Source organism: Triticum urartu, chromosome 1 (assembly GCF_003073215.2).
Source record: "Triticum urartu cultivar G1812 chromosome 1, Tu2.1, whole genome shotgun sequence".
Taxonomy (NCBI): domain Eukaryota; kingdom Viridiplantae; phylum Streptophyta; class Magnoliopsida; order Poales; family Poaceae; genus Triticum; species Triticum urartu.
Window position 1 is genome coordinate 50,840,868 of NC_053022.1, and position 14,846 is coordinate 50,855,713.

Consider the following 14,846-nt stretch of genomic DNA (forward strand, 5'->3'; position numbering starts at 1 on the left):
AGCCAAGAACCAGGACCAATGTTTGTGGGCCAGGAGCGAGGCCCATTGGTCCTGGTTCGCGCGTGGAACCGGGACAAATGGGTCCATACGAAGCGGGACCAATGCCCACGAGGCCCCGGCCAGCCCCCTGGGCTCATCCATTGGTCCCGGTTCGTGGAAGAACCGGGACTAATGGGCTGGCCAGGCCCGAACGAAAGCCCCTTTTTCTACTAGTGTTGTCGGTGGCTCATTTTCGCTGCATCTCTGTAAACTGTAAGCACTATCCCTAAAAGAATGTAAATTGTAATTACACTCGTTGATCATATTAAGTAGAAAGAAATTATAGCTGCATTTGTTCATATTAATGTAGACTAAGCCTGATCCAGGAAATAGAAGACTTATACATTGATTGCATCCATTGATAAATCCCAAATGTGTGTGGGCAGGACTATCTTCGTGTTTCTATAATAAAAAAATAATAGGTGAGTGTCAATCTGTTGATGGTTCAGAATTTGACAAGGTTGAAAACCTATCAATCCTCTCCTAAATTTCTTTCTTTTTGTCGTTGGGCAAGGAGCAATCCATTTAGCACTTTCCGATGGGGACCAAAAGCCACTGGGCTACCAAGAAGTCGGATTCAGTTCAGTCCCGTTAGATACTTAACCCTTCCTCCTCTTACTAATACTACAGAATGTTCTTGTATGCCCAATACCTGGTATAAGCAGTGATTTCAAATCCAGAAGTGAATCGTACTAATTTCCTTTACGTAAGGCAAGGTTCAAAGCCCACGGAGCGGTAGGTCGACATTCCTTCTTCTTTCCAAGCTTCTGGCGGTATCTATACCTTTCGAGACCAAGCCCTGCTACAATTCATTGCTGGAAGAGACTGCTAGATTTCTTTTTCATAGTTCGCTTCAGGGTTGTAGATAATGCTCTATCAACTAGCGTTAGAAGAAGTCGTGTCCGTCCCGGACATCTGCAACGTCCTCTCACGCCTTTTTTGGGGGGACAAACAAAGATCAGGAAAAGACGGACCAAACCCATTCGGTGACTTTCGCGTTGTATGTAGTAAGATAAATATTTTTAATTCTTTCGACTTGTGGAAGAGACAACTGGGATGACTTTGATAATATGCGTTGGTTATACATATGTGAAAAGTCCCTCCCATCAGATAAAGAAGATTATGTGTTGTAAGTGTGCTTCATCATGACAACATTTCTCTTGATATTCTGTTAATAAATGTAGTTAGTTGTTTTGTGGAGTGAGATATGTGAATGCTGATCAAACACAACAAAACAGGTTTCCCTATTTTATATGTCTATTCGCTTATGATTTATTTTATTTAAGATAGTGCATATATTGCTATATTCTTCTCTCGGAACATGTACTCGTTCTAGCTTGTCAAAGGAGTCACATATTAATGTCACGGTGATATGAAAATGGGCAAATGGAATTACATCGATGAGGGAAGAAAAACAATCACGTGCCCGATGAAATATCTCGCTTCGAAACTAAACTACACCTAACGCTGAGATTCAGAGGAATAGCTGACAAATCATGTGTTATGTTTCTGATCCTGGCGCACGTGCTACGCATCGAGTGTTGGAGCACAACAAAGATGCAGCGTGCATACTCCATTAGATCCATCTACGTCTTGAAAATAGGAAATGGAAGGAGGAAGGCACAAGTTACCTCTAGATAGAAAACGACGAACTGAAGGAAAAGGTATATATATATATATATATGTGTGTGGGGGGGGGGGGGGGGGGGGGGGGAGAGGGAGGGAGAGGGGAGGCTGCCAGGAGGCGCCTCAAGTAGGCCGAATCTTACTTGGGGTCCTTCCCAAGTGGCGCCCCCCTGCCATATTTAACCGAGGGAGAAGGAAAGAGGGAGGGAGGGAAGGAAGTGGAAATCCTAATCCACACTTTCCTTTCCCTTCTCCCCTTTCCTTTCCCTCCTTAGGCTGGCCCATATGGGGGCACACCAGCCCCTTGTGGCTGGTGTGTTTCCCCTCTTGGCCCATAAGGCCCATATCTTTTGTCGGGGTGCCCGAAACCCCTTCCGGTGATTCGATATGTACCCGGTATTCTCCGGAACACTTTCGGTGTCCGAAATCATCGTCCTATATATTAATCTTTACCTCTCGACCATTTCAAGACTCCTCGTCATGTCCGTGATCTCATCCGGGGCTCCGAATAACATTCGGTCATCAAATCACATAACTTATATAATACTATATCGTCATCGAACGTTAAAGCGTGGGGACCCTACGGGTTCGAGAAATATGTAGACATGACCAAGACACCTCTTCGGTCAATAACAATAGCGGAATCTGGATGCCCATATTGGCTCCTACATATTCTACGAAGATCTTTATCGGTCGAACTGTTATGACAACATACGTAATTCTCTTTGTCCATCGGTATGTTACTTGCCCGAGATTCAATCGTCGGTATCTTCATACCTAGTTCAATCTTGTTACCGGCAAGTCTCTTTACTCGTTCCATAATACTTCACCTTGTGACTAACTCCTTAGTCGTTTGCTTGCAAGCTTATGATGTGTATTATCGAGAGGGCCCAGAGATACATCTCCATACTCAAAGTGACAAATCCTAATCTCGATCTATGCCAACTCAACAAACACCTTCGGAGATACCTGTAGAGCATCTTTATAATCACTCAATTAAGTTGTGACGTTTGATAGCACATAAGGCATTCCTTCGGTATCCGGGAGTTGCATAATCTCATAGTCGAAAGAATATGTATTTGACATGAAGAAAGCAATAGCAATTGAACTGAACGATCATTATGCTAAGCTAACGGATGGGTCTTGTCCATCACATCATTCTCCTAATGATGTGATCCCGTTATCAAATGACAACACATGTCTATAGTTAGGAAACCTTAACCATCTTTGATCAACGAGCTAGTCTAGTAGAGACATACTAAGGACACGGTATTTGTTTATGTATTCACACATGTATTTAAGTTTCCGATCAATACAATTCTAGCATGAATAATAAACCTTTATCATGAATAAGGAAATATAAAATAACAACTTTATTATTGCCTATAGGGCATATTTCCTTCACCGGGGGTGTCGAGTCCTATGTTTCGGGTGTTCGGACTCCCGCAACACCCTCCCCACCCCCAACTTTATCTGCAATTTGAGGGAGAAATCGCGTCTGGACCGCCCCATGGACCGATACAACTCGACGTTGGATGGCTTCTGCGGTCCGGACATATGCGAGCGGTTTGTGGGCCCGCCTTGGAGATGCCCTTAGAATACATATTGGATTTGAGTTAGAGATAAGCAGATAGAGATAGAATTAGTTTAAACATATCATGAATAAGGAAATATAAAATAACAACTTTATTATTGTCTCTAGGGCATATTTTCTTCACCGGGGGTGTCGGAGTCCTACGTTTCGGGTGTCCGGACTCCCGCAACCCCCTCCCCCCGCCCCCCAACTTTATCTCCAATTTGAGGGAGAAATCGTGTCTGGACCGCCCCGCGGACCGATACAAGTCGACGTTGGATGGCTTCTGCGGTCCAGACGGATGCGAGCGGTTTGTGGGCCCGCCTTGGAGATGCCCTTAGAATACATATTGGGTTTGAGTTAGAGATAAGTAGATAGAGATAGAATTAGTTTAAACATGTATTGTCTTGTCTTGTATTCCAAGGCTCTATCCCCTCATGTATCCTATATATACTCCATAGAGGATCATATCAATATAACATAATATTTAGCCATCCTACAATTTCTACAAAACTGACTTGTCTATTTTGCGGAGAGTGTGAATCTGTTCAGCACCTTCTTTTTTAATGTGTGGTAGCGAGAGACTATGACCTGCTGTCGCTGATAGTTTTCACTTACTGTTCCTGATAACATGATTGAACTTTCAGCCTTGTGGTGTGTTAATAATGAAAAGTCAGTTGTTGGGATTGCTTGTGTTGCTGCCGTTTCGAGCCTTTGGACTATGCGTAATTAACTCTGTTTCCAGGGCGTGGCATGAACAAGCATTCAAGTCGTCCTGGGCAAGGTGTGTGCCTTGATTCATCGGTGGAAGATCTTATGTGTGGCCGTGTGGCGGTCAATCGGTTCTGCTCCGGCGCCGAGCTGGTTCGGGTTGCCCGGAGATGAAGGCACGCGCCGGTGCGAGAAGATACCAGGGGTGTTTTGATGCTCAGAACTCATTCAGGCTGATGGAAAAAATTTGCTGACGAGCCGACGAGGCAAGTAGTCTTCTCCAGACTCACATTTCTCTAGCACAAACTACATATCTGATATGTCCAGAACAAACCTCACAAAATAAATTTCTGGCGTCGTTACAGACATGTAATAATAAGACAAAACAAATTACTCACAAAAAAAAGAGACAAACAAACAGTGACAACAGCAAGCACGATATGGATCAAAACGAGTACAACACATTAAAAGTTTGCATGCTCAACTTGTAGAACAAGCTCCACTGCCATATTCAGTGGTAATGAACAACTGCCTTGAAAGACCAGAAACTAAGGACAGAAGAACGAGCCTATGTTGCCATATCTTTTCTTCATCCCTGGAAAACAAACTTGGCATGGTGCTCGATATTGGTGCAAAGATGCATAAACAAATACAGTACTGAACAGTAGACATGCGTGCTTTTCACTGCATTTCCAAGGAAAATAGGAACATGACAACACAAGTGAACTGCTTTTCACTGCATTTCCAAGCACAAAGTTTTCAATTGAATAAAATCTACTCCCTCCATCCCATAATATAGGTCAAAAAACATTCTACATTATGGGACGGAGGGAGTACAAAAGAATCATACTTTGGTGACATCATGCCTCAGTTTTACAGCATCACGTTCTATACATCCATCGATCAAAACTTTTGCAGTTGCAGATCGAAGAATTCTCAAACCCCTTTTTGAGTTCTTAGATCTAAAAAAATCAATTTCTTTGTAGTATTTGTACCACTTTTGTTTTGCTTAGCCTAGAATTCCTTCTAGTATCTGTACAACATAAAGAACCCTTTTTTCTAGTATCTGTACCCTTCGGAGTCTATGAGAAAAGGCCAAGTCACTACTCACTCATAGCTCCTGAATTCATTATCTTCTTTGTTTCTTTGCTGGAGACGAGCCATCATGCTCAACTGTGTCAGCAGAAGCAAGACTGTGCAGTAAGGAGGCGACATCGCTAGTTCCCTCAAGCTTGTATCGTGCAAGAGACCGTTTCCTCCCAACAGTACATGGGAAGTATTTATCAGTCTTGAGGTCAAACTCGATGCTCATACGATCTGTTTGCCACCCCTCCTTTCCCTTTCTTCCCGGTTCAGTTTGCACAACGAAGTCGAATAAGGTATAGATGTCTTCATCCTGAAAAATGGTGAAATATCATTCAACTTTGAGTTTGAGCATAGCTACCGACTAAATCACATGACTAGCAGCACAAGATTGAACAGGAGAGAAATGGGTTCCCACTGGATTCATAGGATACAGTATTCCAAACTTCATATAATAATGCATAAATCCTGAATTGTTGGTTATACATTTGTTGACTTAGGAACGTGGCAAACACATGAAAACAGAAATCTGAATACATATTGCAAAACTACCATATCATTGGAAGTTGATTTCTCTTCTACTAATTCCATTTTCTAACTATGATACATCCACAATAGTTGTCTCACTGAATTGTTCACTGGACCTTTGGGTATGATTCTTACTGTGACATCAAAAAATCATTTCTGTTGTTCTGCAAAATCTCAACTTAGAAATATAGAATAGAAAGTGGAGAACCGATTTATTACTAAGTTGAACCTTTGTCTTCTTTGTTTCAAAATAAATTGTGTCTTGCTTTCTGTTTTCTACTTTAACCGTTGTGACTGGGTGGTTTCTTGATTTTTACTCGAAACATCATTATTCATCTTCACTTTTTGATAGGTTTCTGCCTTATGAAATTCAAAAATCTCCTTTGACTCCAAGCATCATTATTCATCTTCGCTTTTTGTCCTGTCTCTTTCTATTCAACTAAATTTACATAAAAAACAACACAGTAGAGAAAAATTCAGGAATTACCTTTGCAAGGAAGTGGCCAATGCACAAGACATAATCGACTGGAGTGGTTATGATTTTCTTGCGACCTAACTCGTGCATAATTTTATTAATGGCATTACCCTGGGCAAAAAAATAATCAGTTTATACAACATAGCCAACAAGCAATATGTTTGATCCTTCTATTTACAAAAAGAAAGGATCTGTTTAGAAAACACAGCTAATAACCATTATATTCCATCCTTGTACCTTCTTTTTCTTGCATAAAGAATAACCAATAAATCATTCCTGTTTCAATTAAAGAACAACAAGGGAGCTGACCTTGGTGACTCCCACAGGGCGCACTTCAATTGACCGGCTGCCTTGAATAACCTCACCCCTTTGATTTGACAATGAATATGCCCCCAAGTGCTGTAGCATATCATTTGCCTGATTTGTTCCAAACTGATCACCTGTGGAACATTTGTATGAAATTAGAAACATAGACGTTTTGGTTTGTGTTGATACAAGAATCATGAATGTAAACTAAACACTGACCTGCATATTTATAGTTCCACGCAAATGATTTGTCACGCAGTTCACAGTAAGACTTTGGAGTTCTTTTAGAGAAGTATTCAAAAACTTTCTGGAAAAGAATAGCATGCGTCAGAAGAGTAAACACAAAACTGCAACAACAGAATACAGTTCACCAAGTAGATGCACCTTTACAGTGTCATGGCAGCCAATTTTCAGGTGCTCAGGTGTGGTGATCCAATCTTCACCAGTTTGTCGTACGAACATCCCATTCTCTGCTGACAACCACATCTTAAATTCTCCGAAGTTCTACATGCAGGAAATGTGTTTGTCATTTTCAACCAGAGATTTGACGATACATAATGTAAGAGGCAAATAAGAATCATTAAGAGGTTACTTCATCGAGAACACTTTTGCCATGACCACTGACAACAACCACAGTTGTATCCTCATTATCACAAAGGGTTTTCAGGGCTCCCTTCAACCCAGGGTCCAACTTGAGTGTCGTGTTCCCAGTTTGGTCAGTAGCCCTTGTCTCAAAAGATTGGACCTGTTCAGTCAATGTCGCATTAAAACCCTGTATAGAAACACGGTTAGTAGCAGCACTATGGACTAAACAAAGTTATACCAAAGTGCACCAAAAGTTATTGACGACAGAACAAACATAAATCATAATCTGAAGAAATCATCACAAGATGGCTCAAGGCATGGAAGATCAGTTCATCAGTACATCTTACTTCACTCACAAGCAAAAAATCACTACACATTTTACAGTTCTGTTTCCTGAGGGAAACGCTATTGTGATTACGTGCATCTAGTTTGACATATTATAAGTTTTCTTCTTGAAAGGAAAGCAAATGAGGGTGCCCAGCTAAACCAGTCTATAAAACTCGTATAAGACTATAATATGCAGTGAGTCACCCGCTATTATTTTGAATAATTTCTAGACATGGGGCTTAACCTTAACTTTCACTAAAAAATGTACCAGTTGGCTCGCCATGTCTTGGTTTTCTTTCAATACTTGATAGCAACCCCAAGTTACACGCACACGTATGCTTATGCATGCACGCACACGTGTGTGTACTCTAAATAAAAAAGGCACAATGTAAGCCTTCCATTATTGTTGATAGAAGATGATGGGTGCAACAAACACGACAACATTAAACAGTGTGTATTCACAGGTTCCTTTGAAAAAATGTCAGTATCAGAAATTTTTCCAAAGAAAGAATGAAACGACCAAGTAAATTTATAGTGGGAAAATTAAAGAGAAATGTTGCAATATTTACCAATATGAGCAAACGACTTTTGGATTTCGCGTATTGTTCAGCTACTTCTTTAATAGGGAGTCCAATGACACTTTCTCCTGTTCCTAGCGGAGCTTTAATAACTGCATTCGTTAGCTCCCTGCAGGAAAAGAAATACTATAATTGAAGTCCCAAGGGTAGTAAGAATAATATGTGTAGGGCAAAAAAGAAATCCAGTCAACTGATGAATACTAGTGTTCCAAACTCCACACCAGATTGTAAAGCATGCGCTCCTTACCAGACATAGTTTTCTGCCCAGTCTTGTGCAGTGTGTGCTGACACAATTTCATAATTATGCCTGTGACGTCGCTCCCTTTCACCAGATGGCATATCCAAAGCACATTTTATTGCGTTTGCTACTTCTGCAATATTCCATGGGTTTACAATAATAGCACCAGCGCCAAGAGATTGCGCTGCCCCTGCAAACTGAAAATAGGAATAACAGCAATTCATGTGACATTGACCCAATATTTCAAGAAAAAGGGAAATATGCAACATGCAAATGTATAGTGACCACATCAGCACCAGAAGATACCTTCAAATATCGGTCAGGTCAAAATCAGCTTACCTCACTCAGTATCAGAACACCTTTATTTGATTCTTGACAGGCAACATATTCATAGCTTACAAGATTCATTCCATCTCTCAGTGATGTTATCAGAGCCACATCTGAGCAACACAGAATAGATTCACAATTACAACAGTACTAGAACATAATGATATAAGTGATAAACACAAAGGAGATATTTACAAGAAATAGTACCAGTGATTGCATAAAGAGCACACAATGCCTCAAATTCAACGGTTTGATCCTGTAAGATAAACAACGTCAGAAAAAAGTTTACTTATATTTCGGTCGTAAATTGTAATAACACAAAATGCCCAAAATTAACATCTTTACTGTAGTTGTGATGATTAAAATGTATTTTGATACAAACATTCACTAAGTACTAGTCCATTACAAGAAGAATGTAAACACTGGTCCTTAATAAATCAGATATAAAATTTGTGTGCATAGGGGAAGGGGACGAACCAGATATATAATAGGGTAGGTTTTAAATGTTCCAAATTTTCCATTTACACGTCCAACCATTTCATGCACTTGACTTTTCAGCTCTTGATCTGCTCATATGAGTAAATAAAACATTAACAAACATGGAAAAATAATTATGCTAAGTGCAGCTAGTCCTGTGGTCTAGAAAGAGAAGCATTATCACTAGAGTTTTTCCAAATATTTGGTCACATTTCGGATGAACTGCTGGATGCCATGAGTGTTTTTGGCAGAAATAATTATGCTAAGTGCAGCTAGTGGTTAGTACTCCCTCTGTAAAGAAATATAAGAGCTCTTAGATCACTAAAGTAGTGATTTAAATGCTCTTATATTTCTTTACGGAGGGAGTACATGATAGCAAAAGTTAAATCTGAAGACTAAAAACTGCCTATATTGACCATCCTATGCAGCTATGCCTAAATGTTAAATCACCTTTCTTTCTTGGTAAAAATACCAAAATGATGTAATTCTGCTAATCAATAGTCAATCAGTGTAAATACTCCACTTGTGGATGCAAAATTAAAAAATATCAACTATTTATGTGATATTAGAGTATTGGTCTAAAAATAAGAGAATAAAAAAATCTCTATGTGTTGAAAAATATATAATTATTACGCATGTAATCTTGTTATCTTCAGACTTGAGACCCTTAAACCTTAATCAAGCATTTTTTATCTTGTCACTAGAAAGTACTAGTACACATGTTCTAAAAGCATAATATCACACTGTACTGGTAATAATTATAAACTCATTCAAGTAAGAAAATATTCAGCATCTCAATCCTACAAGTTATTTGTGTAGGGGGCATTAAACAATTATAAACAACCCAAGAAATGGACCTTACATTCAGGTACGTCAGTTCTAGTTGGCACAGCAATTTGCACAAGGACCACTTCAGATTCCCAACCCTTGTTCTCCTCAAGAAATTTCTCATAGGCCAATAACTTTTGCAGAAGTCCTTTAATCATGTCTAACCGATCAACACCAAGCATTACCTTTCACATTGGCAAACAACAATGAATGGAAATAACATAAATTGTTGATAATCAAGATGTGTGTACGATTGCCAAACAAAATTAAAGAGCCAACTATTGAGGTGATACAAACATCTGGTGGTATGACATTTTGTTTTGCAGCGCATGAATATATGTCGACGACGATTATCCATATTGGGTTACACAAAGCCTCAAAAACAACTTAGAACTATAGAAAGTATGTTCATACCTTTCGACCAGCAAAAACTGATTCGAAATCAGTTATTTTCACTTTGACTGCATCACGATCCAAAGATTCTTTAAAATGCTGAGCGTCTATCCCGATCGGAAACTAGGTATTTTAACATAGTGAGTATTAAACAGAATCAATTCTTGCATGTATAAACAAATAATTTCAAATCTTCTGAATGGTGATAAGATTCGGATATCATGATGAACAAGTCAGCATGTACAACATGATAGTTGATGTTGTATTAACAACATTGGAAATCATCTTGAAAGTTTCAGATAAGATAATAAAATAATAAAAATTGAAGTTTCCATACGTACAGCATCCACTTTAACAATCCTTTCTTTAAACTCAATGCCTCCAAGGCGACCCTCAAGACCCAGCAGACTGGTGCAAGCACTCACAAAGTGCCTCGCATACTCGTACGTATGAAACCTGAAAAAGGAAGCATGAGTACACATGAAAGGATCCCTGCACTATAGGAAGTTGATACTTCCTATAAATTATAAGTGGGATTAAATCACAAGGTTCAAATAAGTACTGGGCATAAATTGTGTGTTTTGCCACTGCCTAGCGCCTAGCTCGCCAAGGAGTTACCAGGCATTCCATACACACTTTAAAGATTGGGTGCTGGCAGCACTGGGAGGGGTTGGAGAACAGAGAAGAGAGACAATATCACTACAGGGGAAAATAACTTTGTGAGGACCAATGCACACCTAATGATAGTAAACAACCACTACATTAAGACATGCAATTTGATTGGGCTTATGTGCAAAACCTGGTGCTCTCCCTGGTGGAGAGACACGGAGACTTCCCCCCAAGGACTACATGGTATCCTAGCCCACCCTAACCCATTGCTGTTCATGTTCCCAACCGTCGTGTTGCCACCATCTCCCTTCCTGCATCACCCTAGGAGCAAACAATAACAACCTCATCCTTGAAGGCAGGAGTGGGGACTGCACTGTCTCGTGGCTGGACTTATGTGGAAGCTGAGCTGCTAGGAAGGAACAGGTGGCTCTCCAGAACCCAAACAGCACAGGTCATGTTCCCTTTGCTCACTTGGGTTGCTGTGTACTTGGGATGCTCCCTTGCTATCCTTTAAACCCAAATCGCTATGATCCAACTACTGCCTCTTTCCTAGCTAATGTCTGAATTTCAGTAGCAAAAAATCTAGGAAGTGGAGGGAGATGACTCACCCCACTAAGTCAGCTTCAAGCACAGCCTGCAACAGCTCTTTGCGGTTCGGCAATGCCTGGTAAACCTCAGATGAGGGAAACGGTGTGTGCAGGAACCAGCCCACCTTCATGTTCGTGTTGAACTGCTTCAATAACTTGGGAAGTAACATCAAATGGTAGTCATGGCACCATATGATATCCCCTTCCTTAGAGATTCCGCACACAGTATCCGCGAACATCTGGTTTGCCTCAGTATATGCCTTAAGCTGTGACTTAAAGTCTTTTGTCTTATTGACCTTGTGCCCCTGTGGAAGCCCCAAGTAATGGAAGAGCGGCCATAGAATGTTGTTGCAATACCCGCTGTAGTACTGGTCCATTAACTCCTCATTCAGGAACACAGGTACGCACCTCTTAAAAAACAGAAACAATGTTGATTAACCCAACCAAATCACCACTTACGCATCTACAACATCAAAGACTACATGGGTTTGTGAGAATTTAACCAACCTTCTTAAATAGCTCATTCTTGATGAATGTTTGGTCGTCGTCGTCGGTGACGCTGACGCCAGGCCAGCCGACAAACATCAGTTCCTCGTCTTTAACACCTGTGACATCACAATTCACAACATTGCTTCAGAATCATGACTCACAGCATATCACATTGTCAATAAACAAAATAGCTTCTGATTGAGGGCTCGGATCACATCATATAAAAACAAAAAAAACAACATCATGGGGGCTCACAGCATACAAAGCTCAGATAGGGCATAAAACTAGCATGCGGGGGTTGGATACATCCAGATGCGCGAAGATAGGTATCCCATACGCATCAGACTATTTTCTATTTTCTAGAAAATTAAGTTAACAGATACCTGTGGGATACAGCCCCCATATCTTTCTAATACGTTAAAGCCCATACAAACAACAACACATGCCCCTTCCTCGCTTCATTCTCACACACCCACACCTCCATCCTGACCTAGCAGCGGACTTAGGAAGAGAAACAGTGCTCTGGTGCTCCACTCAGCAAATCTAAACGACCTTTTCTTACCCATGGTGAGTTTGAGATTCTGCCGTGTGTCCTTGCCTGTTAAAATAGGTCTTCTCATTGTCTACTGCTATATGTGCCTCACACGGATGTGCTAGCAAATAATCTAGGCGATAGGCCTTTGCGGAATCATGAGAGATTATAGACAGATGCAGGACGTGGAGGAAATGGTTGACTCTGATGTAAGTATTGTACATAAGAATACAGAAGAAGCTACAACAGAGTTCAAGCACATTTTCTCAAGATATCCAAGAAGGGGATCACATAATGCCCTCATGTGACCGACAGCTTCAAGTTGAACTTGCAGCAGCTGAAGAAAATTAGGATCATATTTATGGTGCATTTTCCATGTTTCTATCACCTTAATAGTATTCCTAAACTGCCATATTATTTTCATATAATCACTGATCTATGTACTAACTGCAGATATACTAACACATCACCAGATCTGCGTTTATGAAAAATGGACATATCACCATATTCGTATCCTGCCAACCGCTCACAGCATATCGCATCGCCAGAAAGAAAAACGTGAGGGTTCTCGGTCAGGGGGATTACCCAGCATATAGTATCGTGGCAACCTAGCACAGAGCTTATCGCATCGCCAGAAAAAAGACGTGGGGGTTCTCGATCAGGGGGATTACCTTGCAGAGCGCTGACGAGACCGCCAGAGCTGCTCGGAAATTCCCACTTCTTAACCGGGTCGCGCTTGGCCGTGACGGGGAGCCGATTGGCCACGATCAGTATGCGACCTCCCGGTCCTAGATGAGCGGAGAGGCGGCTGGCGGGGACTTGCGCCGTTGATTCGAGGGGCCCGTGGAGCGCGGTGGCGGGCGAAGTGCCTGGACCGCTAGCTGCGGGGGTGCGGTCGGCGCGATCCGGGGAGCCTGAGACCGGAACGAGGCCATGGGCGGACACCGCCGGGTCCTGGGGCTCGCCCGAGTCGGTGTCCGCTGCGCCCACCGAGGAGGAACCTGGAGAGGAGGAGGAAGTCACGAGGCGGCGCGCGGTGCCCCTCTTCCGCAGAATCCTCTCGAGGAGGAACTGGGTGGTGGCCGCGTCGGCGCCGTAGAGCGCGGAGGGGTCGGCCGGCACCGCGCCATGGCCGCCGAGGTCGCGGAGGAGGCAGCGGTTATGCGCGACGGGCGACCCGGCCGCCTCCAGCGGCGGCGGCGCGTGCAGCATTCCGCCGAGCAGTTGGCGGGCGACGGCGTGGGGGTGGGGAGGGGTTTGGCTTTGCCGCGGCGGTGGTTGTGGGGCCCGTCTCCGCGGCGCAAACGCAACGGCTCGTCTCTGTATATACCGTGTTCTGGAAGAAACGGAAACGAGACGCGCCGCCTAGTTTCACAAATGATTGTTACGCGATTGGGTAAGGGTATACAGTGAACTATTGGTGTGGGACCGACTTGTCAGTGGCTGGGTTAGCCGCTGATCTGGTGTGCTGTTACCTTACGCGTGGTTATGAGCTGGGAGGTTGGAGTTTAAGAAACATTTTTACGTGATTGCTAGAGAGGTGTGCTAGACCATCTGCTGTGGGACCGCTATGTCAGTGGCTGGGTCTCCGCCCGTTCCAGGGTGATGTTATCTTACGTGTTATTATGAGCTGGCCACCATACTTTGTGAAAATAACCATGCATTTTTTACTTTTCCTTTTGCAGAAAAATAGAAACAAGTTGTTTCTAGCGTGCCTGTATTTATGTTCTGTTTTAGTTTTCTCGAGCAAATCAAGATTGCTTTGTTGATACCCAAGATAGATTCTCCAGAACTGGTAACACAATTTCGCCTTATTAGCCTTTGCAATGTGTTATACAAAATAATTTCTAAGATGCTAGCTCAAAGACTGAAAAGTATCCTGCCAGAGATTATTTCCCCTATCCAAAGTGCTTTTGTGCCAGGACGGATGATTACTGATAACATCTTGATTGCATATGAATGTGTGCACAAAATCAAGAATAAGAGAGCTGGACAGACGGGATTGTGTGCAATCAAGCTTGATATGCACAAAGCTTATGATAGGGTGGAATGGTCTTTTCCTGCGTGATATGATGCTCACACTCGGTTTCGATAATCAGTGGGTTGAGATGATGATGGCATGTGTGAGCTCTGTGAGATATAAAGTAAGGTTCAACTCTCAAGAGACATATTCATTTACTCCAGCAAGAGGTATTAGGCAGGGGGACCCCCTTTCTCCCTATCTATTTCTCTTATGCGCAGAAGGTCTTTCTAGTTTACTGCAGTATGAAAAAGAAGTTGGTGGCATAGAGGGAATTAGAGTGTGCAGAAATGCACCGTCAGTATCACACCTTTTATTCACTGACGATTCTCTTATTCTTATGAAAGCAGATGTTTTAAATGCGGCTTCCTTACAGCATGTTCTAGATACCTACTGTCATAGCTCGGGACAGATGGTGAGTCTGTCAAAATCAAGTGTATTTTTTAGTCCTAACACTCCGGCCACATCAAGGATTGAGATTTGTCAGGAATTACATATTGATACTGAAGCATTGT

At 42.1% G+C, this 14,846-nt stretch overlaps 1 protein-coding gene across 1 annotated transcript; it reads right to left on the bottom strand.

Moving 5' to 3' along the window:
• Window positions 1-4,800: 4,800 nt before the first annotated feature.
• LOC125546340 (probable alpha,alpha-trehalose-phosphate synthase [UDP-forming] 2) lies at window positions 4,801-13,937 on the bottom strand. The gene is given in 18 exon segments (XM_048710587.1): window positions 4,801-5,081; window positions 5,084-5,345; window positions 6,048-6,146; window positions 6,345-6,475; window positions 6,561-6,648; window positions 6,726-6,845; window positions 6,934-7,113; window positions 7,823-7,940; window positions 8,079-8,266; window positions 8,409-8,509; window positions 8,604-8,652; window positions 8,874-8,962; window positions 9,736-9,886; window positions 10,116-10,217; window positions 10,436-10,550; window positions 11,312-11,700; window positions 11,798-11,895; window positions 12,983-13,937. Coding segments are annotated over 18 exon segments (2,850 nt in total). The 5' UTR covers window positions 13,524-13,937; the 3' UTR covers window positions 4,801-5,052.
• Between the last annotated feature and the right edge of the window lie 909 nt (window positions 13,938-14,846).